This window comes from Bos grunniens, chromosome 7, assembly GCF_055505025.1.
Source record: "Bos grunniens cultivar Pamir isolate PY7600 chromosome 7, Bosgru_T2T1.0, whole genome shotgun sequence".
In the NCBI taxonomy this organism is placed as follows: Eukaryota; Metazoa; Chordata; class Mammalia; order Artiodactyla; family Bovidae; genus Bos; species Bos grunniens.
The window spans coordinates 22535631-22561843 of record NC_141171.1 but is presented as its reverse complement, the minus strand read 5'-3'; the positions used below and the strand labels follow the sequence as shown (position 1 = coordinate 22561843).

General features: G+C 49.0%; 1 protein-coding gene across 10 annotated transcripts in view; it reads right to left on the bottom strand.

The window, feature by feature from the left end:
* The window catches only part of ACSL6 (acyl-CoA synthetase long chain family member 6), a 63273-nt gene that overhangs the window by 12339 nt on the left and 24721 nt on the right, over positions 1-26213 (bottom strand). For 3 of the 10 annotated variants that reach the window (XM_086410421.1, XM_086410418.1, XM_086410422.1), the window contains 12 exons: positions 25900-25999; positions 25114-25292; positions 24137-24169; positions 22702-22753; positions 14079-14152; positions 12323-12400; positions 8417-8551; positions 7700-7834; positions 6496-6591; positions 4975-5047; positions 2345-2433; positions 1508-1624 (listed from right to left, as the gene is read on the bottom strand). In XM_086410421.1, coding sequence (XP_086266547.1) covers positions 1508-1624; positions 2345-2433; positions 4975-5047; positions 6496-6591; positions 7700-7834; positions 8417-8551; positions 12323-12400; positions 14079-14152; positions 22702-22753; positions 24137-24169; positions 25114-25292; positions 25900-25999 — 1161 coding nt within the window. Of the gene's footprint in view, positions 1-1507; positions 1625-2344; positions 2434-4974; positions 5048-6495; positions 6592-7699; positions 7835-8416; positions 8552-12188; positions 12267-12322; positions 12401-14078; positions 14153-22701; positions 22754-24136; positions 24170-25113; positions 25293-25899; positions 26000-26213 lie in introns of all 10 variants that reach the window. The other 7 variants (XM_086410423.1, XM_086410419.1, XM_086410424.1 and 4 more) reach the window with 3 other exon arrangements.

Genomic DNA, 26213 nt, shown 5'->3' with positions numbered 1-26213 from the left:
CCCCAAGTTCTTCCCCAATTTTGAGGACTCCCCCCTAATACTAAATGAAGTACAGAGCCTTGAAAGGGGCCTATACAGGCAAGGCCTGAAGCCTGGGCTTCATTAGCTGACAGGACAATCTACCCTCTGCCAGTGTCCAGGGCCCTGCTTGCTTCTCCAGCCTCTCTCCTCCACTGTGGGTCCTCAGCTAGAAGTGCTTGCCTCACGCCCTAGTTTTCCTCAACTTAGTGCCGCTACTACTCCTGCCCTGACTGTCCTTCTGCTCTCCCCTCTCTTGGGACAGGACATACATTCTGAGACTCAGAGCCAGTGGGCGCCTGTTCTTCTCTGCCTCTCCCCCAGGTGAGCATGGCCGTCATCTCATGCCCATCACACTAGGTTGGGTAGCATCTAAAGACACCTCTCTTCCCTGAGCAGAGTCCCTGGTTCTGGGTACACGGTGGGGGCACACGCACGTCTGCTGCAGGAGTGAGGGTATCTCCCAGTGAAGTGCACAGTTCCAAGCAGCAAATCGGCTCACCAGCCCCTGGAGGGCTCAACATCACTAACCTGCCCGATAAACTCGACATCTCAGAACATCCACCCAAGGCCTTAGCAATTTCCCAGAGACACAGGAATGGTTTCCTGGGGTGGGCTGCAGCAGGTGGGGGGCTCTTCGTTTCAGGGATGGAGCCTTTTTTGTGGTCACAGCTTTCACCTAAGCATATGCTATGTGCCAGGTAGTGTGTTAAGGGCTTTACAGGTACACTGTAATCTCATTTCTTCCTTACAACATGACCACAGAGGTAAGCAGTGTTATTACCCCCATTTTACAAATGATAGAATGAATCACCATAACTGTTTTTTGTTTTTTTTTTTTATTCTAAATTAAATAAAAGCCAAATATCAAAATGAATCTGGTTTTAACTGATAACTGGTTTTTAATTCCCATAACTGGTTTTAACTAAAAGTTGGGGGCCACAGCTAAAGAATGCCATGTAGCTTACTCTCTTATTCTACAAGGGAGTTAATACGAAGCCACGGGGAGGGATAAAACTTTGTTCAAGGTCACCGGAGTAGCTGCTAGCAGAGACAAAAGAACCCTAGAATCCTCCTGCCCAGCTCCAAGCTTTTCACATCACTCAGTGTCACCTCTCAGCTGGAGGCCAGTGTCCCAGGCCCTGCCTTTCTCAGATCTCCGAGAGCTATGAACCCCTTGTTCCATGTACAATACTTTATCCATCAGATTTCAGAGCACTGTCAGACTTCTTCTAGGAGGCCACTTAAGGGTAGGCAGTGGGCCTCAAACTCCAATTCTATGCTCCCCAAAGATCCCTGTCACCTTCACCAGGAGGATGGAGAAGGAAGCTTTGGGGGCAAGGTAAGAAAGAACCTCCCAATTCCCTGAGGTTTTCTGGAATGACTGATTGTCAGGGTGGACATAAAGACTCCTGCCTCGGGAGTGAACCAGATGACACACACTCCTACCACCAAAATGTGTGGAGGTCCATGGTTCCAACGTACGCACCGGCAGCCATTTCCCGATGTCTCCAGTGTGAAGCCAGCCGTCATCATCCAGGGCTTCCTTTGTCCTCTCTGGGTCTTTCAAGTAACCTTTGAACACATTTGGTCCTCTCACACATATCTGTAGGGACAAACACCTGGTTTTTCTCAGGACGCAGCATAGGGAACCCTGACAAGAGGCTGTCATGAGGCATGTGTAGAAAAATGTACACTATCCCTCAGGAAATCCACTGAGGAAACCACAGTGGTGGAAAAAAAGGACACGAATGGCCACCGGCATTCTCTCAAGCAGTGACTTCTCTGCTCTGACTCCCCAGGCCTACCTCTGCCATCCCCTCTTCCTCAGGAACCCAGTGGCCTTCGGTATGTACTGCTCTGCAGCACTGGATGGTGTCTCCCCGGAGACAGAAGGCTGGCTAATTCTGCCAGAGATGCCTGATGCCCTGCGTCATGACCAGGCACTCAGCATTCCCATCCACTCCCATGGGATCAGCAAGTGCCGGTAAGCTCTATCTACCCCATCTGGCCTATCTCCAAATGGTCACATTTCTGTTTGGACAGATACACAGCTCAGGCCATGCCACTTAAGAAAAAAAATGGGTTTTAAAAAAAAGTTTAGTAATCCCAAATCTTATTTTAGATCAGCCCAGCCCCATCCTTGGGGGTTGGTTACTTCATAAACAGGAGAGGAAATGCTTAATTTAGTTGGGCTTAAATTAATCAGGAATATGAAATGACTTTACACATAAGGTGAAAGGAAAATAATTCCATTTTTTTTTCCCTTTTACTCCCTACATAATAAAGCATCCACAGACATGAATGGCTAAACACTCAAGTTTACCTCTCCTTCTCCTTTGCTGGTCCAGTAGTTCAGTTCCTCGACATCGACGAGCTTGATATGATTGCAGGGCAGAGGTGCCCCTACGTGTCCTAAAACACCAGAACAAAGGGGCATTGTTCAGCGTTCATTTCAATTTCAGGACTGAAGATGCTCCATGCCATGTAAAACCCCTCAGGTGGTCACAGTGGGGAATTGTGGATGGAAAGCAACACACCTTTAGACAGGCAAGCACTGATGATAAAGTTTTGGAGCAAGGTGAGGCCAACGAACCCCTGCGGGGCCTTTGTTCTACATCCGTCCAGTTGGACAGACTCACAGGGCCCAGATGGGAGGCTCACACCCACACCAACCACACAGTCAGGATGTTTTATATTAAGACATTTCCCCATTATTAGATCGTATCTTTTGGTTTTGTTTCAGTTCAGTTCAGTTCATTTCAGTCGCTTAATCATATCCAACTCTTTGAGACCCCTGGACTGCAGCACACCAGGCTTCTCTGTCCATCACCAACTCCCGGAACTTACTCAAACTCATGTCCATCGAGTGAGTCGGTGACGCCATCCAACCATCTCATCTTCTGTCATCCCCTGTTCCCACCTTCAATCTTTCCCAGCAACAGGGTCTTTTCTGATGGGTCAGTTCTTCCCATCAGGTAGCCAAAGTATTGGAGTTTCAGCTTCAGCATCAGTCCTTCCAATGAATATTCAGGACTGATTTTCTTGAAGATTGACTGGTTGGATCTCCTTGCAGTCCAAGGGACTCTCAAGAGTCTTCTCCAACACCACATTTCAAAAGGATCAATTCTTTGGTGCTCAGCTTTTTTTATAGTCCAACTCTCACATCCATACATGACTACCTGAAAAACCATAGCTTTGACTAGACGGACCTTTGTTGACAAAGTAATGTCTCTGCTTTTCAATACGCTCTCTAGGTTGGTCATAAGTTTTCTTCCAAGGAGCAAGAATCTTTTTATTTCACGGTGGCAGTCACCATCTCCTGAGTTTTCCAAATTTGCTGGCATATTGAGTGCAGCACTTTCACAGCATCATCTTTAAGATTTGGAATAGCTCAACTGGAATTCCATCACCTCCACTAGCTTTGTTCTTTTGGTTTGAGGATCATAAAATAGTCATTATTGCTTTTCCCCCAGTCACAAAACTGTTGATTAATGTGCATAATAATCATCTACAATTCTCTCTCCCTCACACCTCAAATAAGACTTTACATTTTCTTGGTCTTCTATATTCCAATCACAAAACTACAACTAAGCTATGTTCTAATAACTGGTTGTTACACAGTTTATTGGCAAAGCAGAGGATTTTTATGCAGGTGCTGGCCAAGGTCCTGAAATAAAGTGAGCCACGAAAACAAAAAGGAGGCTCTGCCACTTTCTCTTTTAAATGAGATGTTGTCAAATCTTTTACAGTATTGTACAAAGACAGCTATCCTCTCATACTTGATAAACTTTCATATGTTTTTATGGTAAGGATGCCTAAAAAAGGTAAAATCTCCAAACCTTCACATGTGATAATGCGGAGGGTATCACAAGAGGGAAGAAAGTGTCCAAAAGGAAGGGTACATATGTAAGCAATCATATAATATGGCATATTATATATAATATGGCATAACAAGAAAAAAGTTAATGAGCCAGGATCTCAGAATACACTCCTTGTAGTAAATCTGCCAGTGGTAGGGAGACCAAAAACTTTGCATACAAGATATACTTCACTCAGCAGGAGTTTAAGGAGATAAAACTCAGAAAACAAACAAAAAAAATGCTTCTGTACCTCACTTGGCCAAATGTGATTTCAATTTAGAGTCCACCTATCATGTTTCTGCTGACTGCCTCAAGGTGCTCAGAAAATAGTTGCATTACTAAGCATGTTTCTTTCCTATGCACATCATTCCACGTTTTCTAGTTATAGTTGAGCAAACTTAAGCATGAAGGGTAGCCCCAGGCTCACAGAGGAAGCTGGTATCTGGAAGGAGTCTTTTGATGAATGTTTTTCATATTCTTCCAGCATTTGGTCTAAATTTGGTGATGGCCAATACATGTACAGGCCAATACCTACTACCTCCTCCTTGTCCTAAAAAATAAGTCTCTTCAGAATGAGGTTGTGGGCAGTAGTTGCCCCTCTCTGAGGTTGCCACTGCCTTCTAGATGTTGCAGTCACAGGAGACCATAGTTCCAAAGAGCCTCTGAAATGGCCCTTCAAGAAATAGCACATCGGCTGCTATAAACGTGCCCCTCCCTCTTAGGTCATATCCAATTTGCAGCCTGCTTCCTTCATTCTAAAATGACTATAGGCTAGACTGTGATATTTAGAAACTATAAAATCCAATATATTGATATTATAGGTATTTTTCTATCTGGAGCTGTATTTTGTGATCTGTTACTTTTCTTTTAAAACATGACTTCTAATTATCTATGGAAGAAATAGGAAAATACACAAAAAAAGCAAGTACAAAAATATGTAACAAAAAAACCAAATCCATAATGCCACAACCCAGACAAAACCACCATCAATGTTTTTCTTCTATTTCCTAAGTGCCCTTGTAAATATACTCTCCAAGAGGAAGTTTTCGAGCTTGCTGTTCTAACTCGTTCCCGCATCTCCAGCCCATCCTACCTGAGGTCCAGTCCCCAGGTGTGGTGAAGGTACATCCCGCCGTGCACTCCGTTTGGCCGTAACCTTCATAAACCTTCAAGCAAAACACAAGAACTGCACTGTAGTGTGCGCCCTCCTGCAGGTAGCTGGCTGCCCTTTGCAGGCAGCTAACCTCCCACTGAGTGTCTGGCTGCTCCTGGCTGGGGACGGTGCCCTGAAACTAGGTAACTCCAGGAGAAGCTGGACACAGATAACAGGCATGGCTACTCTGCTTGGAAGAAATGCTATTTTCACCAGAGATACTTAGTAGATAAGGTTATGTGGTTTGGGATAAAGGCTTCTATTTTCAACCACTGACTTTATTTTCAGTTTGAATAATACATAGTAAAGACAAACATTTTAAAATCCATTAGAGGTCTTCTTTTGTCTCTGTAAGATATTCCCCTTCAGAGCCCCATGTGCTGGCATGACCAGACCATGTAGGAGAGCTGCCTTTAGGAGAGGTCAGCTCATGTTGCTGTATAACAGGAGGGTCAGTCTAAGAAGCCCATGGCTTCTTTTTCCTTCCTTTTTTTTTTTGTGTGTGGGGTGGGGAGGCTTGCAGGATCTTAGTTCCCTGACCAGGGATCGAAACCAGGATCCCAGCAGTGAAAGCACTGAGTCCTAAACACAGGACTGCCAGGGAAGTCTCAAGAAGCCCACGGCTTCTAAAGCATAAAATTTTAAGCTTGCATATTTATGAAATAGATGTGCCTACTTTACTGAAAACCCACCAGTCACAACTATGTTACTATATAGTCTGCATAAGTCTGGAGAAGGCAATAGCACCCCACTCTAGTACTCTTGCCGGGAAAGTCCCATGGATGGAGGAGCCTGGGAGACTGCAGTCCATGAGGTCACTAAGAGTCGGACACGACTGAGCAACTTCACTTTCACTTTTCACTTTCATGCATTGGAGAAGGAAATGGCAACCCACTCCAGGGTTCTTGCCTGGAGAATCCCAGGGACGGGGGAGCCTGGTGGGCTGCCATCTATGGGGTCGCACAGAGTCAGACACGACTGAAGCGACTTAGCAGCAGCAGCAGTTTGCATAAGTAGGAACTCAATAAACATTAATTGAATGGATAAATAAAGGAATGGATTTTTTTTAGCAATGACAAAATCTACCCAGTCAAATAAAAGCACACAAATGAACTTTCATCCCCCTCCCCCACGCTCCTTCTCTGGGCTGGGGGACAGTCTGCAGGCTGGAGAATGCAGAGATGCCAGTACAGGTGTGGGACAGATTCTCCAGCACATTGATGATCCATGTGGTTTTCTCCCAGAGTGGATACACGCCTAGGCTTTCTACAATGTCACAAAGCTTTCTTGGCTTTCAGTGACCCTTAGGCTTTTTACATCTTCAAAGCACGGGCTTTTACCCCACAAAAATCTTGCCCCTAGGATATTTCTCTATACAGAAGAGGGATCAATGGGTTCCCTGCCCTGTCCTAATGTACACCCCACTGCCCCCAGTGAAGGCCACAGAAAGGCAATCAATACCTGGCAGCCCAGAGCTGCCCGGAGGAATCCCAGGACTGTTGGTGATGCGGGGGCTGCTCCAGTAACAATCATCCTCACGCACCCACCGAGACTGGCCTGTGGGGAGAGAGAAAAACGTGCCAGAGTCTATGCTGCTGCAGGTGACGTGCAGCTCACCTGGGTCTCACTCAACGAAAACACACCACAGTTGCACCCTAACCTGGACGCTGAGGTTGGGATCAGAGAGGCAGCCTGAAGCTGTACAACCCAAGAGCTGAGGTGAGGAAGGCCCTTCTCCTTCCAAATGAATCAATCCAAATGGCTTTGCAACCCAAGCCACGGTATGGCTGGCTAACTCTTTTATGTATTTTGAGACATAAGCCATTAATCTGCGTGGCATTCTGTAATTTTGATTCTCCCTTTCTTAAAATACACAGCTGTTCCCTCACTCTCTCATTGTTTGCAAGCATCCACAACAATTACTTAGGACAATTTCTTCCCACTTACACCTTAATAGCATGGCCTTTTAGTTCATTTCTAAATCAATGCCATGAGCTATTCACCTGTGCACGGCAGAAGACAATAAATTTTTTAAGCACTTTGTTTCTGTAAGTTGAGCCAAGAGATTTTAAATATTCATTTTCATAGCTAAAAATAGAGTAGAAGGAAAAATGAGTAATGCTCACTCCTCTAATTAACTACAAATTCTTTGTGTGATGCAGAGCTTTACAACTTTAGTGGGGATACAGGAATGAGTAGTTCATATACGGCTTGGTTTGGGAGAAGCTGAAGGGATGGGAAACAGGGAGGGAAAGGAAGATTCTTGGTCATCATGCTAGAGCCTTGTGCTGCTTGGAAAGGCACCGTGACCAAGGTTACAGGGAGGGGGCGAGAGAATCCTCAGGTCCCAGGAGTTCCCTGGTGAGCCCGACTACCCATGGGCAAAGTTGTCCTACTGCCTACAGAGGTCGAGGAACTCACTTTCCAAGAATTCACGCCAAGAATTCTTGCTGGTTGCCTCAGGCAAATATAACACATCTCCAAAGAACGAAAATGAGTCCTTTAAAATTTCAATGGCAGCTTAAGCTTTGATTTCATTGGCAATTAAGTTACTGTTTTATAAGATTACATGCCATGCCACTGGGATAGAACTCTCCAGTTCTTCTATAAGGTCACCCACTGGATACCTGGGTGCCACTCCACCATCACTTGTTCACTTTCTCACCTGAATCTTATGAAAGAAGAGTTCATCCCAGATACTATCATTCCTGATGATTCCACTCCGGACCTCGGCCTGCTTACGCTTTGCTGCAAATTCCAGGAGCCAGCGCTTTAATGGGGTGTCTGCCTGGCTGAAGATCTGAAGAACAGAAGTTGGGAACAGCTGTAAGGACCACATACCCTACCTCGAGACATACTCTCAGGAAGAAAGCTCAGACTGGTCAGCAGAGAAGCCACACTATTTTTGCCCCTGCATGTGAAAGTATTAATTACTTAGTCATGTCCGCCTCTTTGTGACCCTGTGGACTGTAGCCCACCAGGCTCCTCTATCATGGAATTCTCCAGGCAAGAATACTGGAGTGGGTTGCCATTCCCTTCTCCAGGGGATCTTCACAACCCAGGGATTGAACACATGTCTCTGGCATTGCAGGCAGACACTTTACCAACTGAGCCTCCAGAGAAGCAGGAGCTTCACTAAATGTGTGACATCCAGTTGAAGGTTAACACTACCAAGGCCCAGGCACACAGCTGAGAAAGAAGCTTCCTTCCCCTCAAAATCTCCCAACCAGGGTTTTGGACAGCAGGAAGCAAACAGAAGAGCGGGTGGGAGTCAGGAAATACGAGAGGAGGCGACTTTCAGGACCTGGGGCTGGAGGTGTAGAAAGTCTGCCTGGGGCTCCAGCCTCCATCCGAACAAGCAGAGACTCCCCGCGAGGCTCACCTTGTCGTACATGCGGTTCAGCAGCCGGGGGACCACTGGGAAGATGGTGGGGTGCAGGGCCTTCATGTCATCTGAGAGGAGGCGGATGTCTCCCTGGAAGAAGCCAACGCGCCCTCCGTGGCAGTAGACGACGGACTGGCGGAAGAGGACAGGAAGAAAGGAGTCCCTCAGGGCGGTCACTCCTGGGAGCAGTCCAGAGCTGTCCAAAGCTCTGCCCCATACGGAGGCACCTGTGACCCCCAAAGCCAGCTCTGGCTGCTGCCATAGGACACTGAAGAAAGCCATCCGAGGTGACACATCGCCCTCCACAGCTCCCCACTCCCCCGCTAAGTCCCACTCAGACATGAAGCGAAGCAGGAGACAGGGTGGAATCCTGAGCCTTTGGGGGATGCCAGCACAGCCACACTCACTGGTGGCTGCCCCTTCGTGCTCACTCCCAGAGCCTGGACAGCGGCCTCAGTCCCTGAGCTGTACTACCTCATCAGTGTGTCTGCTCCAGATCTCAGAATGCCTGCGCGCTTCCCCAGGGACAACTCAGCAACTCTGGAAGGCTATGCAGTGCCCACGAGTACTGGGGATGCTGCTGATGTTGTTGGCCAAGGGAGGCCAAGGTGGAGCCTGGCTGGTTGCTAATGGGACTAGGAACATGCCAAGGGCTCCTTTCTTCCGTATTCATAGCAATTATGTAAGGGAGACAGAATTCTTATCAGTTTGACAGAGGAGGAATGCAAAGGCCTCAGAGGTAAAGGGATTTGCTCAGAGTCACAAGTGATAATTGCTGGTGCTGGAATCCAGGTCTGAAACGCTGGAAAGCCCTCCCTAGTAGACCAGATCTCCCCCAAGGCCAAATGGCAGAGGCTTAGGAGATAATGCTTCTGCTGCACCTAGAAGTAGGGCAAAGGCTAACAGAGTTTTGCCAAAAGAACACACTGGTCACAGCAAACACCCTCTTCCAACAACACAAGAGACAACTCTACACATGGACATCACCAGATGGTCAATATCAAAATCAGATTATATTTCTTGCAGCCAAAGATGGAGAAGCTCTATACAGTCAGCAAAAACAAGACTGGGTGCTGACTGTGGCTCAGACCATGAACTCCTTATTGCAAAATTCAGACTTAAATTGAAGAAAATAAGGAAAACCACTAGACCATTCAGGTAAGACCTAAATCAAATCCCTTACAATTATACAGTAGAAGTGACAAATAGATTCAAGGGATTGGATCTGATAGACAAAGTGCCTGAAGAATTATAGATGGAGGTTCATAACATTGTACAGGAGGCAGTGATCAAGACCATTCCCAAGGAAAAGAAATACAAAAAGGCAAAATGGTTGTATGCAGAGGCCTTACAAATAGCTGAGAAAAGAAGAGAAGCTAAAAGCAAAGGAGAAAAGGAAAGTTATACCCATTTGAATGCAGATTTCCAAAGAATAGCAAGGAGAATAAGAAAGCCCTCCTCAGAGATCAATGCAAAGAAATAGAGGAAAACAATAGAATGGGAAAGACTAGAGATCTCTTCAAGATAATTAGAGATACCAAGGGAACATTTCGCACAAAGATGGGCACAATAAAGGACGAAATGGTATGGACCTAACAGAAGCAGAAGATATTAAGAAGAGGTGGCAAGAATACACAGAAGAACTATACAAAAAAGATATTCATGACCCAGATAACCACGATTGTGTGATGACTCACCTAGAGCCAGACATTCTGGAATGCAAACTCAAGTGGGCCTTAGGAAGCATCACTATGAACAAAATTAGTGGAGGTGATGGAATTCCAGTTAGGCTATTTCAAATCCTAAAAGATGATGCTGTTAAAGTGCTGGATTCAATATGCTAGCAAATTTGGAAAACTCAGCAGTGGCCACAGGACTAGAAAGGTCAGTTTTCATTCCAATCCCAAAGAAGGGCAATGCCAAAGGATGTTCAAACTACCACACAATTGTACTCATCTCACAGACTAGCAAACTAATGCTCAAAATTCTCCAAGCCAGGCTTCAACAGTACGTGAACCGTGAACTTCCAGATGTTCAAGCTGAATTTAGAAAAGGCAGAGAACCAGAGATCAAATTGCCAATATCCGCTGGATCATTGAAAAAGCAAGAGAGCTCCAGAAAAACATCTATGTCTGCTTTATTGACTACGCCAAAGCCTTTGACTGGGTGGATCACAACAAATGGTGGAAAATTCTGAAAGAGATGGGAATACCAGACCACCTGACCTGCCTCCTGAAAAATCTGTATGCAGGTCAAGAAGCAACAGTTAGAACTGGACATGGAACAACAGACTGGTTCCAGATTGGGAAAGGAGTACATCAAGGCTGTATATTGTCACCCTGCTTATTTAACTTATATGCAGAGTACATCATGTGAAATGCTAGGCTGGATGAAGCACAAGCTGGAATCAAGATTGCCGGGAGAAATATCAATAACCTCAGATATGCAGATAACACCACCCTTATGGCAGAAAGTGAAGAGGAACTGAAGAGCTTCTTGAGGAAAGTGAAAGGAGAGTGACAAAGCTGGCTTAAAGCTCAACATTCAGAAAACTAAGATCATGGCATCCGGTCCCATCACTTCATGGCAAATAGATGGGGAAACAATGGAAACAGTGAGAAACTATTTTGGGGGGCTCCAAAATCACTGCAGATGGGGATTGCAGCCTTGAAATTAAAAGACGCTTGCTCCTTGGAAGAAAAGTTATGACCAACCTAGACAGCATATTAAAAAGCAGAGACATTACTTTGCCGACAAAGGTCCTTCTAGTCAAAGCTGTGGTGTTTCCAGTAGTCATGTATGGATGTGAGAACTGGACTATAAAGAAAGCTGAGCACAGAAGAATTGATGCCTTTGTACTGTAGTGTTGGAGAAGACTCTTGAGAGTCCCTGGAACTACAAGGAGATCAAACCAGTCAAACTCAAGGAAATCAGTCCTCCTGAATATTCACTGAAATGACTGATGCTAAAGCTGAGGCTCCAATACTTTGGCCACCTGATGTGAAGAGCTGACTCATTAGAAAAGACCCTGATGCTGGGAAAGACTGAAGGCAGGAGGAGAAGGGGACAACAAGAGGATGAGATGGTTGGATGGCATCACTGACTCAATGGATGTAAGTCTGAGCAAGCTCCGAGAGTTCATGATGGACAGGGAAGCCTGGCGTGCTGCAGTCCATGGGGTCACAAAAAGTCAGACATGACTGAGCAACTGAACTGACTGACTGACTAGGAGATAATGTGTGCCAAGGCTGGTTCCTTAAGTGACATACACAGATGTTTCTCTGTCCCTACAACCTCATGTGGATTCCTCCATTCTCTGTCCCCAGGAGGTCTGTCCTAGTGCTCAATCATGATGGCAGTGCCATCTATAGCCTGAGGGGCTGTGAGAGTTTGATTCCCCAACTTTACTATCTTTACTGCTTTCTGTTTTAGGAGTTTGTGAGTGATGGAAGTTACAAAATATAGGTGTGTTGGGCATAAACGGAGCCACATTGCACAGAGGTTGAACAATAAAGCACTTCTGCAGAGAAGCAATGCTCGCTGAGCAGATGCATCAGCTGGGACCTCTCTCAGCCAAGGGATGTCCACAGGTGGGGCAGGCAGGTCCCAAGAGAGATAGGTGGAGGGGCCATGGTCCTCTGACCCCTTGTGGCACCTTCCAAAGACAGGCCAGTTTAGTTCTATTTCACGCTGCCAGTGACAAAGTGACACCCTGCTAGGGTTGCGGGTTCAGGGCACAGACTGTGCCTCCCTGAAGCCAGGGCCTTACCTGTACCATTCGCTCAAACATGTGTGCTAAAGGCAAATAGGAAATGTGTACATCCGCACAAGTGGGAGCCCACTGACTCTGTAAGAAAACAGAAGGAGCCCAGGCAAGGCCCGGTCAGTCAGGGGGCGTCTTACCTGGATGACTCTCTCAAACATGTGAGCCAAAGGCAGGAAGGAGATGAGCACATCGTCCTGTCTCGGAAAGATCACTTTCTGCAGGTGCCGGGCATGGGAGACAGAAAGGAAAGAAACACTGACAGGAAGACAACAAGAGAGTCATAAAACAATAAAGAGAAAATGACCTGGAGGGGCGAAAAGGAAGAGGGGGAGGGCTGGATGGGGGAGGAGGGAGAAGAGACAGAGGAGAGACGACAGAGAGAAAAAGTGAGAAGGGGGAGGGGTGAGAGGAAGACAGAAGGTGCAGAAAGAAAAGTGAGAGAAAGGGCAGCATAGGAAGCCGCGTGTTAGGTCGAAGCGCCAGTGGGTCTAGGTTATCTGCAGAAGCAAAGAGCCAGTTGAAGCACATATAAACCAGCAGAGTCAGCTGCGCAGGGGAGTCTCCTCCGGGAGGGCCTGCACCTCACACACAGCCTTCCTGCCACCTCAGGCACCTCCCCCTCCCCACAGCTGCAGGGGCTGCCTCTGGCCCCACTTCACCAGCAGCCCTGGGCCACCTGGGTAGGGATTCAGAGGGTCTCAGCCTGTTGGCACTTTCCAGTCCTTCTTGGAGAAAGGGGCCCAGAGAACCCTAGGTCTGTGCCTACGAGGGTTGGGGACAGAGGTGTGGCGGGTGGAGCCAGGCCTCAGAAGCCACAGCCTGAGAACAGGGCTTCACAGGGGATGCCAGAGCAGGATCCCCCTCTCTGGGCCAGATCTGACCTCAGGGACAGAAGCTGCGCTGGTCAAGGGGCTCTGCTCAGGGACGAGCTCTCCTGGGCTGATTTCCCTGCTCTCTGCCCCTTTTCAGAGGTCCTCAGTCTCCTGGGCTGGCTTTCGGACGAGTCTGGACAAGCCCTGGGAAACTTGCTCATGGCTCCTGGCCTGGGCTCAGCTACCAAAAATCTCTCAGTTTCCTACCAAGATGTAGGAACTTTCCTACTATTTGGGCATATGCTCCATAATGCCATCTGGCATAAATATGGATAGTGGTTTTCTCTACAGTGGAGAAAAAGCTTAATTTATGTGAAAAGGTATGTCCCTTCCTCCTTAAGGAAACTGTAGGACATTCAGATACTCACCACTTGTGGTAAAAGGTCCTTCCTTCTTAGCTGGTTAAAAATGCTAACATGCTTTTGTCAGGCCAAGATATCAAGCTTTTTTTATTTTAGATTTACCTTTTTTAGTACAGCCTTATAAATTAGCAGTTGCCGTTGTTTCTCAGACTCTAGTAGTCCTTAAACACAAAATGATTGAATTAAACCCTGACTTACTTGGAAAAACAAGTTACCAAGGATTACTTTTTAGATAAAGTTATACATTACCCACTCCAGTACTCTTGCCTGGAAAATCCCACAGACGAAGGAGCCTGGTAGGCTAGAGTCCATGGGGTCGCAAAGAGTCAGACATGACTGAGCGACTTCACTTCATACATTAAACCACAGGTATCTCAATTTTTGAAGTTAAAAATGGAAAACAGTTTTCCATGTTTTTTCTTTCTGGGATCTCAGCACTATTAGAAATCAACTGAATATTTACCAGGTATGGATCATTTCAGCGTTTGTGGTTCGAAGTATCTGTGAAAGTGGGATTGCTCTAATGAAAACAGAAACTTCTGCCTGGGAAAGGCAGCCTAGATTATATCAGGGGGAAAAAAAAGAAAGCACAAAGAAAAGCCTCTGAGGCTTGAGGGTGACCTTGAGAGTAAACCTGCATTGGACTCTACTTTATTCACCTCTGTCACTTTCAGAAAGCCCGAGAAATCAGCCACCACGTTTCCATGGGTGAGCATCGCACCTTTTGGGTTCCCTGAAAGGAGAGAGCAAGAAGGAAATTAGTTGGAAGCTCATCGGCCACTCCTTGAGAAAAGCGCCCAAGTTGTCAGTCCCAGACGCCCAGTGCTGTCCACGCAAACCTCTGGCCTTCGTCCACAGCCACCATCAGAGTCCCACACAGATGAGTGCTGGGAAGGACCACCATTCTGCAGACGCTCGAAGCTCACCCACCTTGAGGCTCCCAGCTGCCTGATACCACAGAAGGCAGGTGACACAGCTGCACAGGGAGGGTGCCTCGAGGCCTGATGGGCTGGCCGGTGCCTTCCCTTCTGCCTTCCTCAGGGAGCACAGGCTCTTGGCCCCCAGTCTCCTTAGGCATATCCCCAGTAACCCATGCTGCTCTCTGGGCCTGTGCTGTTCCAGTCTCCAGCTGCCAACTGTGCTGGAAGAGGACTTTCTCACTGTAACTGACACCTGGAAAGGCCCCAGTCCAGGCCAGGCTGGAGGCCCGGACTGCTGGGAGAGCCCTCCCATCTTCTCATTGGCAGAGACAGGACATGGATGTTCTTGCTGTGTCTTGACACGACCTTCCACTGCTGCACCTGAGGAAGCCAGGGGCTGCTAGCATGGCTCAGAGGCCAGGTGGGGACAGAAGACACAGCAGGCTGTGGAGGAGGCCACTGGTTAGCACGGCCTGTCGGGGCAGACACACGCTGCTGGTGCTCCTGGACAGACCTGACCAGGCTCGAGTCCTGGCCTTGCCCCTCAATGGCAGCCCAACACTGGCAGGTTGTTTTCTCTTTCTCCGTTTCCTAACCTGTAAAATGGGGCTTATCTAAGTTCTGAGGACCTAGCCAGGTACAAAAGATATTAAATTACAAGTTACCACTGAGGCAGGAGATACATGATCTGTTAAACTCCAAAAGTGAGGGGTCAGACCATGTGTAGAATTTACCCCCAAAATACCAAATAAACCAAAATGTTAACTTTGCAACCCTCACCCAGAAAAGAGGTAATAAAAGGGCTGAGTTGAGGTTAAGAAAGTATTGCAGTAAATGCCACTGAACTGTTCACTTTAAAAAGGTTAATTTTAGGCTATGTGAATTTCACTTCAGTAAGAGAGAGAGAGAGAATACGAATGAATGAAGGAGAATTTGTGAGGATTTCTTCGGAGAGCTGTTGAGTCCTACAGCTCATCAAAAGGGAAGGAATGAGGAGTCCTCTCTCCCAACTCCAGTCTGAAACCCAAGCTAACTCAGGCCCTAATGAGGCTATTTGAAAAGCACAATCATGTTCCTTAAAGATCGGGGTTCCCAATAAGAAAGGTGAAGACGGCTGTGGCTGAAAATCAGATAATAAATCCCAGAAACTGAACACGGAGTTCACAGAAGGTACATCAGGTGGTAATGGGAATGGTGTCTTAAAGAGGAATCTTACCCGAAGGCCAGTACCCGCCCTCAAATCAGAGGGGGCAGTAAAGTATATACCAGAGACATAAGCGCATGTGAAGCAGGGAGCAGACAACCAAAGGCAGGCACTGCCTGCTTTAACAAACCTCCTAAAAGTGTCCATGAAACAACAGACTGAATTGTAAACATCTGCCCCAAACCATTCTCCCTCCCTACTTTCATCTGGTGGGAGAGGGCAGAAACCTTTATCAGCCAGTGGAGGAAGGGGAGGACCACCAGGTAGGAAGGCATGATCTCACACCTTTCCCACCTGGCCTGCAGCCAGCCCTGGCCTGGGTAGGGAAATCTCAGCGAAGTGGACACATTCATATTTTGGACCTACACTTGTAATTCTGAATTAAGATCGAGTTTGTGACTTACAACGCCCATGGGACTCACCTGAGAGGAACCAGAAAAGGCTTGGGTGCCTAAGTTTTATCCAGGGGCAGACAAAGAGCTACCCCCACCAAGCCATTGTAAAAGAATAGATGCAAACAAAAACAAAGTTGCTCTCATAATTAGAATCTGTGAGGCTCACCCTATTGGTGACCTGTTTGTCAATAATGGCATCACCTCTGTCTGACCAAGATGTGGTGTGTTTTAACATGTGATCAGGCACCTACATCCATATTGCAAATCACAGAGGTGATTTTGGGGACATAGAAAGTTACAGGATTGAAAAAACATTATTTTCTAATAGGTGGCTGTTAAAATACCCTCCTTTTGAAAATAAGATCCATGCACTTTGTTTTACTGCTTCTCTTTCTTTCATCCCAGCATCTTTCCTCAAACCCAGGCCCTTATTAAGAAATTTCCCTGAATTGTCTCTTATGTACAAATCCCAGAAGAGTCTCTCAGCCCACAAACAATTCTGAGAGTATCATCTAGAAATTTTCACCTGTGGAGTCATAAATTCTGGATTTTTTTCTAAGGAACACCCCCAAAATACCAAGTATGAAATCGGAACTGTCACAAAATATGGTACTATGCTGCACAGCTTTAGACCTGCTAGACTGGGTAACTTGCTCACATCTAATGTAATCTCAGTGGAGAGTTTGAGAATTTCAAGAGAAATTTGTCTTCATTGATGAAAATCGTCTAAAGCCTCCACTCAATGCAGGCCAGGATACACACGGTGGTAGCACTTATTCAATTCTATGTAGTTGGACGTGCCCCTTTCCTCTTCAACATGATAAGAAAAGCTTACAGCTTTCAGAAACAAATGTTTTCTTGTAGATATAAATGAAATTTTACAAACTTCTAGTGAGTTGCAGAATTTCTAAGAAAATGCTCAAATTATTCCTTAAGAAATGCTCAAATTATTTTCTCAAGTCCACTCGAGATCTGGCCCCAGAGGATAAAGGAGAGGTAAACACTAGCAGCAAATCCTGGGAGAAGACTCCCAGGTCTGAGTTGGGAGGTGAGAGGTGAGCCTTCGAAAAGGCTCTGCTTGCTTCTGATTCAGGACAAGGACACACCGCTGGTAGCATTTGTTTTAAACATGATACGGAAATGTTTCCAACTTGCTCACGTGGAGGAACAGGCTAAGCATTCCCAGCTAGACCTATGTGCCATCAAAGTTGCAAACTCATGTCCTCTGGTTCTCTCCTTTCCTGGTGCAAAGTCAGTGACAAGGCGGGCATCCAGGCCCTCGCGTCTTGGCAGAATGAGACCTGTGGCCCATTTCCCACCTTGTACTTATCAACTCGCCATCCTTGCACTTCATTTTCTGTCCAGCTGCTGAAGGAAGAAAACTCTCTGAGTTTCAGATTCTGCCAACAGCATTTTGGCTTTAGCCAGTGCTCCTGGGTAAGCTACCCACGGCTGGTGAGCAGAAGGGCATTTCACTGGGTGAGGATCTGCCCTGGATGGATGTTGGTTCTGAGATGGAGCAGCTGTGGGGTGAAGCTGAGCTCAAGGTCTCTCCTCTAGGAATGGATGGGAGAGGGACTGGGAGCAGTGTTGGGTCGTCTGGCTGGGGGCTCCTCTGGCTCTTTTTTTCTGCTTTCACATAAAAGTGGGTTACGAAAGACACCAGTGACAGAAGTGCTTTAGAAGTTGTGTAATACAGATAAGAGTGTTCATCTCCCTGCTAAAGGTTCCCAAATCTTTTTAAGAATTGAGTCTTACATTCATCAACCCCACATCCACCAATGTTTTTAAACATCAGACTCGAGGACTAGCAGGAATACAAATAATCACTGTAACAGCAGGCAATTACTGAAAACCAATGTGGGCACTGTGCTAGGCATTTCATATATGGTAGCTCAGTTATTTCTTGGAACAAGTCTATGCTACAGGTATCAGATGTATGCATTTCCTACCCAAGGAAACTGAGGCTTAACAGAGCTTAAGAAACTCCCCTAAAGCTGCACAGCACAAGTGCCATGATGTAATCTTAGGCCTGTGGTCACACAAATCGTGAATGGGATGGTGCAAAAAGCGTAAGTCAAGGTGAGCCTTTGCCCAGAGAGCCCACCCTGAGCAGGCACAGCTGTAGGGCCAGTGGGCACTTAATGCACTAGATGAAATGACAGGCTTCCCTGGGCATCCTCGGCTGGAATAGAGGGCATACTCCAGTTCTGGGGCCTCCACCTTCTCCTCAGCCTCCCAGCCCCGCTGCCACCACTAAGAACTAACCTGGCATGCTGATACCCTTTCCTATTACTCCAGACACATAATGCTCCCCAGCCCCTCCTCCCTCCCAAGCTGGACTCCAGGGTCCCTCACTCCAGCCACTCTCCTGCCAAGTTCTTCAGTCCCCAGGCATCCCCTGGAGGACCCCACTCAGATAACCCCACCAAGTCAATCCAGCTGCCCCCCTTTTCCATTCCTCCCACAATGTGACCCCAGAGGCTCACGGTCTCCAGCCCCAGAGACGTGTGTTCCTCACAGAGACTCACATGGCACCCCCTTAGACTCTGGTCCGTTCATGACACATCTCACCCTCAGGCAGGACCCTAACTCCTCCATGGAGGAGGCCTCCCAGCCTCCTGGCCTCCCAGAAGCCTTTCTTCCTCCTTTCATCCCCCCAAGGTAGGTATCTCTCTACAGTACTTAGAAGCCTGCTCTCTCCCCTGACACAAAGCAGAGCTTTGGGGGCTTTGCTCCACTGAGCTTCACCTCCCCTTCTCTGTCTCTGGTGGCATTCTCCCAACTGTTCAAAACACCTTTAAGTATTTCCGGGAAAACAACAAAAACTCCACCTTCCCTCAACCCCATGGCTTCCACCAGCTGCCACTCTGTTCGCTGTCATCCCTTCACAGCTGATCTTTTTTTTTTAAAATAAACTCTGTTCCAATATAACATACATATGGTAAAGTGCCCAAATACATACACAGTTCAGTAGATTCTTTTCAAAGTGAAAAAAATTATCCAGGTACCAGTTATCTGGGTACAAGTTATCCAGCCAACTAGTGCCCAGATCAAGAAACAGAACATCACCAGCTTTCCACGGCAGCAGAATCCCAGGAGGCAACCACAATCCTTGACTTCTGAGACCAGAGAATCCTTTACTGTGCTTTGTCATTTAATATAAAAGAAATCATACGATATTTTGTGTCTTTTTTTTTTCTTTCACTTGAGTTATGACTTCCTATGTGTAGATATACCATCCTATTGCTGACAGGCATTTTAGTTGTTTCCAGATTTCAACTTCCCAAGTTTGCGTTGCTAGGAACGTTATGGAGCATGCCTTTTGGTGACACAGCCACGGCTCTTGAAAGAACTGTCCACACTTGCTGAACTGATATCCTCCTCTCCCACCCACTCCTCAGGCCGTCACCGTCACCTTCTGTGCCCAGCGCCGCCCCCACCACACGGGCACCAGCGGGCGCTCTTGTGGCAGCATCCCGTGGGCACAGCTGAGCCACCCGACCATGCTGGCCGCTTCTATCCTCCTCTGGCCTCTCGAGCTGCTTCTGCACAGCTTTGATTTGGAACTCTGCCCCCCATCACTCCTCTCCTATCAGTGTTGCCCCCCTGCAACCAGACCCCTCTCTCCCTCACAGAAACATTTTCCTTCTTGCTGCTGGTCCTCTCTGCACATGCTGTTCCCTCTCCATCCCCCTCTTCTCCTCCAGCCACCAGTCCTTCAAGACTCTGCTTAGACCTGGAGTCCTTTCCATCCTGCTGTGCCGACCTCTGGGTGGCCTACCACTCCACGCACCCTGGGATGCAGGCCCTCAAGGCAGAGAACTGCCTTGGGACATGAGCTGTGAGCTCATGAGGGCAGGGCGGTGTCTTCTCCATCCCTGTGTCCTTGGCGTCTAACACCAGGTCTGATGCAAAGTGGTAACTGAGCTGAATGAATGAATCCATATACATCAGAAAAGGACAGCTAAAGACCCACAGACTAACAAGAACATGTTTGAAAAGACCACTGTATTTTCTTCTCTGGGAAGACAGCGTACATGAACCCATAAGGATACATCTGCACAATCGTTCATGGGGCCCAAGTCCCCAGATTAAGCTACGTTATACCCACAGAGTATACAAGAGTATCTTTCATTTGGGAAAGGCAGTTCGATTTCATCCAGCTAATACTTATTCTGAAATGAACGACCAACCACACGCCCACCCGTTAGCCATCCCTGAGGACAGACAAACCTCAAGCTTTCACCTCCTCCAGGGCCTTCTTGACCTGACTAGTGGCTCCAAAGCACTGGCTTATTCTGGGAATCTCCAAAGATATTTCTATCACACACCAACAGAAAAATCTTCCCAGAATGATTCCACCAGAATCATGATTTCAAATGTAAGGTGCAGACAGTATTTTCCATCTTTCCTCACTGAAAGAACAACGTGGCTCTTGATGAAGCCAAGGCCAAGATGCTTATCGTGGAAGGAAAGCTGGCTCCTCAGCTGTGGTGTGCTGGACAAGAGGACAGCCATCAGGGACACAGCTCAGGCTCAGGCTGACGCCACAGAAATCCGAGTGTGCGGCCAGGTGGGGTGACACCAGGTAAGGGGCCTGCTCCCCTGCCAGCTCCACTCTGGCACCCACCACAACTCTGGAGTGGGAGCCTTGGGCAACGAATCGCAACCTGTTTTCTAGGCTCCATGTACTCTGTTTCCTCCATGTAGAGCTTGGGCAGGTGGCTCAGCTTCCAGTTGCGATTCCATAGTCTGAAAAAGCCCTGGACACCAGGCCTGTCCTTCACAGCTAGGCAACAGCACTGTTTCTGCATCATGAAGTTCTTTTCCAGATACAAGGGGGCAGCAGTTGTGACTAAGTGACTCATTTTTGTGACTAAGTGACTTAGTCACATAGTTGTGACTAAGTGATTCTGTGCTTTGAAGCTCGAGCACATTCTTAATCAGCAAGGATCCAAAGTTAAAGGCCAGAGTAGTGACCTGCTCCCAAATTCAGGGTGGAGGGACAGGTTATCAAAATTTCACACTGTGAAACTCTTTAATAAAGCAATGGCACCCCAATCCAGTACTCTTGCCTGGAAAATCCCATGGACGGAGGAGCCTGGTAGGCTGCAGTCCATGGGGTCGCTAAGAGTTGGACACGCCTGAGCGACTTCACTTTCACTTTTCACTTTCATACATTGGAGAAGGAAATGGCAACCCACTCCAGGGTTCTTGCCTGGAGAATCCCAGGGACGGGGGAGCCTGGCGGGCTGCTGTCTATGGGGTCGCACAGAGTCAGACACGACTGAAGTGACTTAGCAGCAGCAGCAGCATAAAGCTGAAGGGCATATTTTTAAATTCTGGGTTGGCTCTGGATATCAGTTCCTGGGGAGCAGAGGCTGTGTTATTTTCCTTCTGACAGGGTTTAGCAGTAAGGTGGAAATTCTCACACCCACTTGCGTGCGTGCATGCTATGTCGTCTCAGTCACATCTGACTCTTTGCAACCCTATGGACTGTGTAGCCTGCCAGGCTCCTCTGTCCAGGGGATTATCCAGACAAGAATACTGGGGTGTGTTGCTGTGCCCTCCTCCAGAGGATCTTCCGGACCCAGGGATCGAACCTGGGTCTCCTGCATTGCAGGCGGATACTTTACCGCTGAGCCATCGGTGAAACCCCAAACCTACACGAGTTAATGGCAAAATCCATTTTGATTCAATAAAGTCATACTTGTCATGAGCCACCCACAAGGATAGTCCTGCCTGTGGGACTGGTCAAGGGTCTGCCAAATGCCTTAGAGGCTGCATCTGGAGAAGGCGTGGGAGCCCTAGTTCACTGCCCATCAAGAAATATCAGCAAAGTAGGCCAGTCCTAGGTCTGGGGAAGAGGCTAGAAACTTCCCGCCCCTTCCCGAGTTATCACATGAGGCAGAGAGGCAGCAGTGAGAAGAGCACCAGGAGGGGCAGGGGGGAGAAGAGGGCACCACTGGCCGCTGGTGCTCCCTTGGACAGTCCCCACCCCGCCTGCCTCGCAGGCTGTGCTGAAGTCTCAGTGGGGCACAGTGATAGGGTGGACAGGCCACTGAAGACCGCAAAATGCCATGCCTGTGGAACTGGTCCTCAAGTGTGTCCTGCCTCCTTCAGGAAGACTTCCTTGGCTGTTCCCACGAACACTGATGCACATACTCCTCTGCCAGCACCAGGCATGGAGTGCGTCATTTCCTCTTCCTGAAACTTTTGCCCACAACACACCAGCCACAGATCATCTGCACTGCCTTCTAACACATCTTTCCCACTTCCTGTTTGGCACCTTTGACCACCCAGGTGAGAAACCGGGGACAGTGGTGGCAGAGAGGTTAAGTGACCATGCTGTGCCCCTCCAGCAAGTGGTGGAGATGGGGCTCAAAACCAGACTCTCCGACACCAAACTCCACACTCCTTCCCCAGTCCCTGACACAAAGGCCAAGCAGGCGCAGGGAGCAGAGAGGTGAGAGCCCTGCCTCAGAGTCATGCGTGACCCCACTGCCTAGACTGCCTCTGGTCCCCACTCTGGGAAGTTTGTAGCCCCCACCCTAGTCCTCCCGAGTCCACACCGTCCAGCCGCCCTGCACTGCCTCGTGTTGGCCGCTGGGAGCAGCAGGGAGGAGCCAGCGTCTGGAGCCAGGCACAGGACAAGGCTCAGCCCGCCCCACAGAGGGTGCCAGAGAGCCCTCGGTCGCCCTGTCCAGGGTGCCAGGAAGGAGCAGGTGGCTCTGGCTGGTGAGCTAGAAGCCTCACTTACCTGTCGTGCCACTCGTGAAACACACAATGGAGAGGTCACTGGGTTTCGGGGGCTACAGAGGTGAGAAGAGGAGTGTGTTAGAGACCCAGCCGGTGTGGCCGCCTGGACCCCTTCCCCGGCCAGCCCCTCTGTGCACACCCTGCCCCACCTCACGTGTGTGTGCGTGGTGTGAGATGCAGGCATGTGCTGGCACATGTGTGTGGCCCTGCATGCTGTCATCAGAAAGGTGAGCAGGCAAGTCCCCAGGAAAGAGGAGGAAAAGCCAAGGAAACCTAGCCAGGCATGGACACATATCCGTCTCACCCACCTCACACTTGCTCCTGCCACCTCCCCCACTTGTGTCTGAGTTGAATTCTAAGGGGATTGTGCTGCAGTGGCCACACACAGGCCTTCGTCAAAGATCTCACCTTTCTAGGCCATGTGACCCATTTCCTCCTTTCTTCCCACTATTTCCCCCAATGTCTGGGTTTAGGCTTGGGAACAGAACATGGAGCCCAGAGCTGAGCTGCCCACTCTGTCACTGAGATTGCTCTGCATCTGGCCCTTGCCCTGTGCATGTAGTCCTGGGGTCACCAGGAGGAGCCCACCATGACCACTTGCATGTAGAAGATGGTGTCCCAGAAGAGGTGACATGAGTTGAGACTGATGGACAAGCCACATCTCTCCAGATGAAGTCAGAGTGGGCATTCTGGGAGAGGAAACCAGCCTGGGCACAGACAGAGGTGCAAGAGACAGGGCATGCTGCTGGGTCAGAAAGGAGTTCTCTAAGGCTGGGGGCGTGGCACAGTGTGTGGAGGTGGGGACACATCAGGGGCTACGGGGAAGGTGAGGGCCCTGGGAAGAGGGATGTGACCTGCTGCTGCCTGTGCATGCAAAGGCTCACAGGGTGGGAAGTGAGTGGGAAGAGCTGAGCTGCAGAGGGGGCTGGAGGTAAGAGGCCTGGTTAGAAAGCGGAAAGTCCCCACACGGCCCCTCCCAGAGGGCAGTGGCCCACACTGGTGACTCCAGCTCAGGCAGGATCACTTGGGGATGACACACAGAAAAGCTCAGAGAGCAAAGATGAGCAAAGACAGCAGAGGCCGCAAGGCGTCCACTTCCAGCTCTGCTGCTGCTCCTGCCCATCTCATCCTCTGGAGAGCTCACTACAGGGAAAGGGAAAACATCAGGTCTCCCAAAGAAAAAGTTACTGGAGACGCAAGGGATTGGCTGCCCTTTTTCCTCCCTCCCAAACATCCGACTGCTGTTCCAGGTCCCTCTCTGGACCCTCACTCACAGAAGTCCTCAGCACCCAAGGGGACATTTCCTCAGTTGCTTATTAACACAGGGGTGCTACTCTGGCCTCTCTACCAAGCCTTGTGGATGGTGAGGAAGGTCCGTAAGGATGTGCCCTGGGCACCATTTTGCTCAATCAAGACCTGCTGAAAAACGAGCTTACCACAGGATCACAGTGATTCTGCTGGCCACAGTCCTGAAAGAGGAAAACATTGGTTTTAAATGCTCAAAAATTCTAATCAAAAAAAAGATAAATAAATAAACACAGTATGCCTCGATCCTGCACCAAGCCCAGAGGCCAAGATTCCCAATCCAGGGAATACAAAGATACACACGCAGGCACTGGCCACCCCACATCACACATAGGGGTCTGCAGCCCAGGGAGAGGCTAAGCACTGTATACAGGCACAGTGGGGAGATGGCCTGAGGGGTGCACGGTACATCAAGACGGAGTGGCTAGGTGGCCTGGGCCTCCTGCCAAGTGGTCAGGGCTGGAGGGGCAGATTGGGGCTGCCAGCTTAGGTGTGGCCCCTAAAACCATGGCAGGGCACAGGCATTCAAGAGCACACAGGGAAACAGGTGGAGAACTGGAAGGCCCACGGTTCTAGGGCACAGTGGCAGTCAGCTGCTACTGAGTAAGGCGCGAGGCCCTGGAGCATGCCCTGTGTCACCCTGGCAGGCCACAGGCTGCCACCAGCCCAAAGTCTCTGGGGAGGCCATGCAAAGGAAACCAGCTCTGTTGGCTGCTGGTGGCCTGGGAGACATCTACAAGAACCTCTTCAGGACTCCAGTTTACTACAGTCCCCCGGCTCAGACAGGCTAGCCGTTAGCTGGAAAAGAGGAGACTCCAGAGGCTGTGGGAGAAGCTGTGGGGCAAGCTGGCACTACCATCACCTACTGGTACCTGTGTCATTAACTATGCCAACCAGCTGAGCTCATACCAAAGAGGATGCCTGGGGGACCAACTCTACTACCCAGTACCAGCCCCTGGGAAGCCTCCCGTTTGAACCCTGGCACATGAAACATCCTGATGGCCTCAGACATCCATCCCAGGGTCATAAGATGGGCAGATAACCAGCAGCTCTGGCTCAGGGGTCAACTAGCTGTGGCCCAGGAAACAGCCCAGAAGCAGATCCTCACCTCCACATCCTGCATGGACTTAATGACCACCCCACACTCTTGCCCTCTGTCTTTCAGGGCCTCCTCGAATGGCTCCATGAGGATGATCAGCTTGAGCCCTGGCGTCTCCTTCCTCTCCACGTGCTCCAGGAGAACCACAGCTTTCTGAGGTTTATCCACGATCACGGTGCTGATGTCAGCTGTAGGGGTTGTCAGGGAGAGTCAGGCTGTGCGGGCACAGGCTGTAACTGCGGGCAGCACGTGCCAGGTAGTAGAAAAATGGGCTGTGTTTGCCACAAGACAAGCTTGTGTGTAAATGAACACGTATGACAGGTCACATGCGACATGTTTCCAGAGGAAAACTGCCCAAAGCCTGGATGAAGCCGAGGGCAGAAGACCAGGAAATCTCTTAGAAGGAATGCTTGGAATCTACCCTCAAGAGATTCCCTGGGGTAGATTCCAAACATTCCTTTTTCTCTAGGTTCAGCTACCATCATCCCTGGTCTAAGATACTGATCACACCCCCAACACCTGCCTTAAGCTGAAGGGAACTCAGAGGGTTGGCAGCCTATGTGGGGGGCTGGTGCGGAAGCTCCTTCTTGGCAGCCCTACTGTGTGGAAGGAGCCTTCAGGTAAAGTCCAACTGGGGACTCAGGAAGCCAATTCAAGGGCCAAAACGGAAGCCCCCAGTGTTCTCTGAGAATGGCAGCAAAGTGTTTACTAGTGTCAGACAATCAGCATAAGCTGAAGGCTGGGAAGGGGAAGTGGGACCGGCCACCAGGGACAGGAGTGGGCAGCTGGGCTCACCTGTGTTGATGATGTAGCGGACTGCCCCAGGGCCCAGGGTGTCATATAGAGGGACCACCACCATAGAGTATGTGTAACAGGCAAGCTCTGCGATGATCCACTGTGGAGAGAATTGGGGTGGGGGACAGGGGAGTACAGAGCAGATATCAGGGCTGCACTGCCCTCAGGCCCAGGCAACCAGGGCCCTTGCTTGGGGCCCTGTGACCAGACTGCTCTATTCTGGCCCTGTGCACAAGGCAAGGGACCCATGCAGCTAATGGGCTGTGCCTGCTCACCCACAGCCTTCTAGTCCGTGCGTGCTCCAGGGAATCACG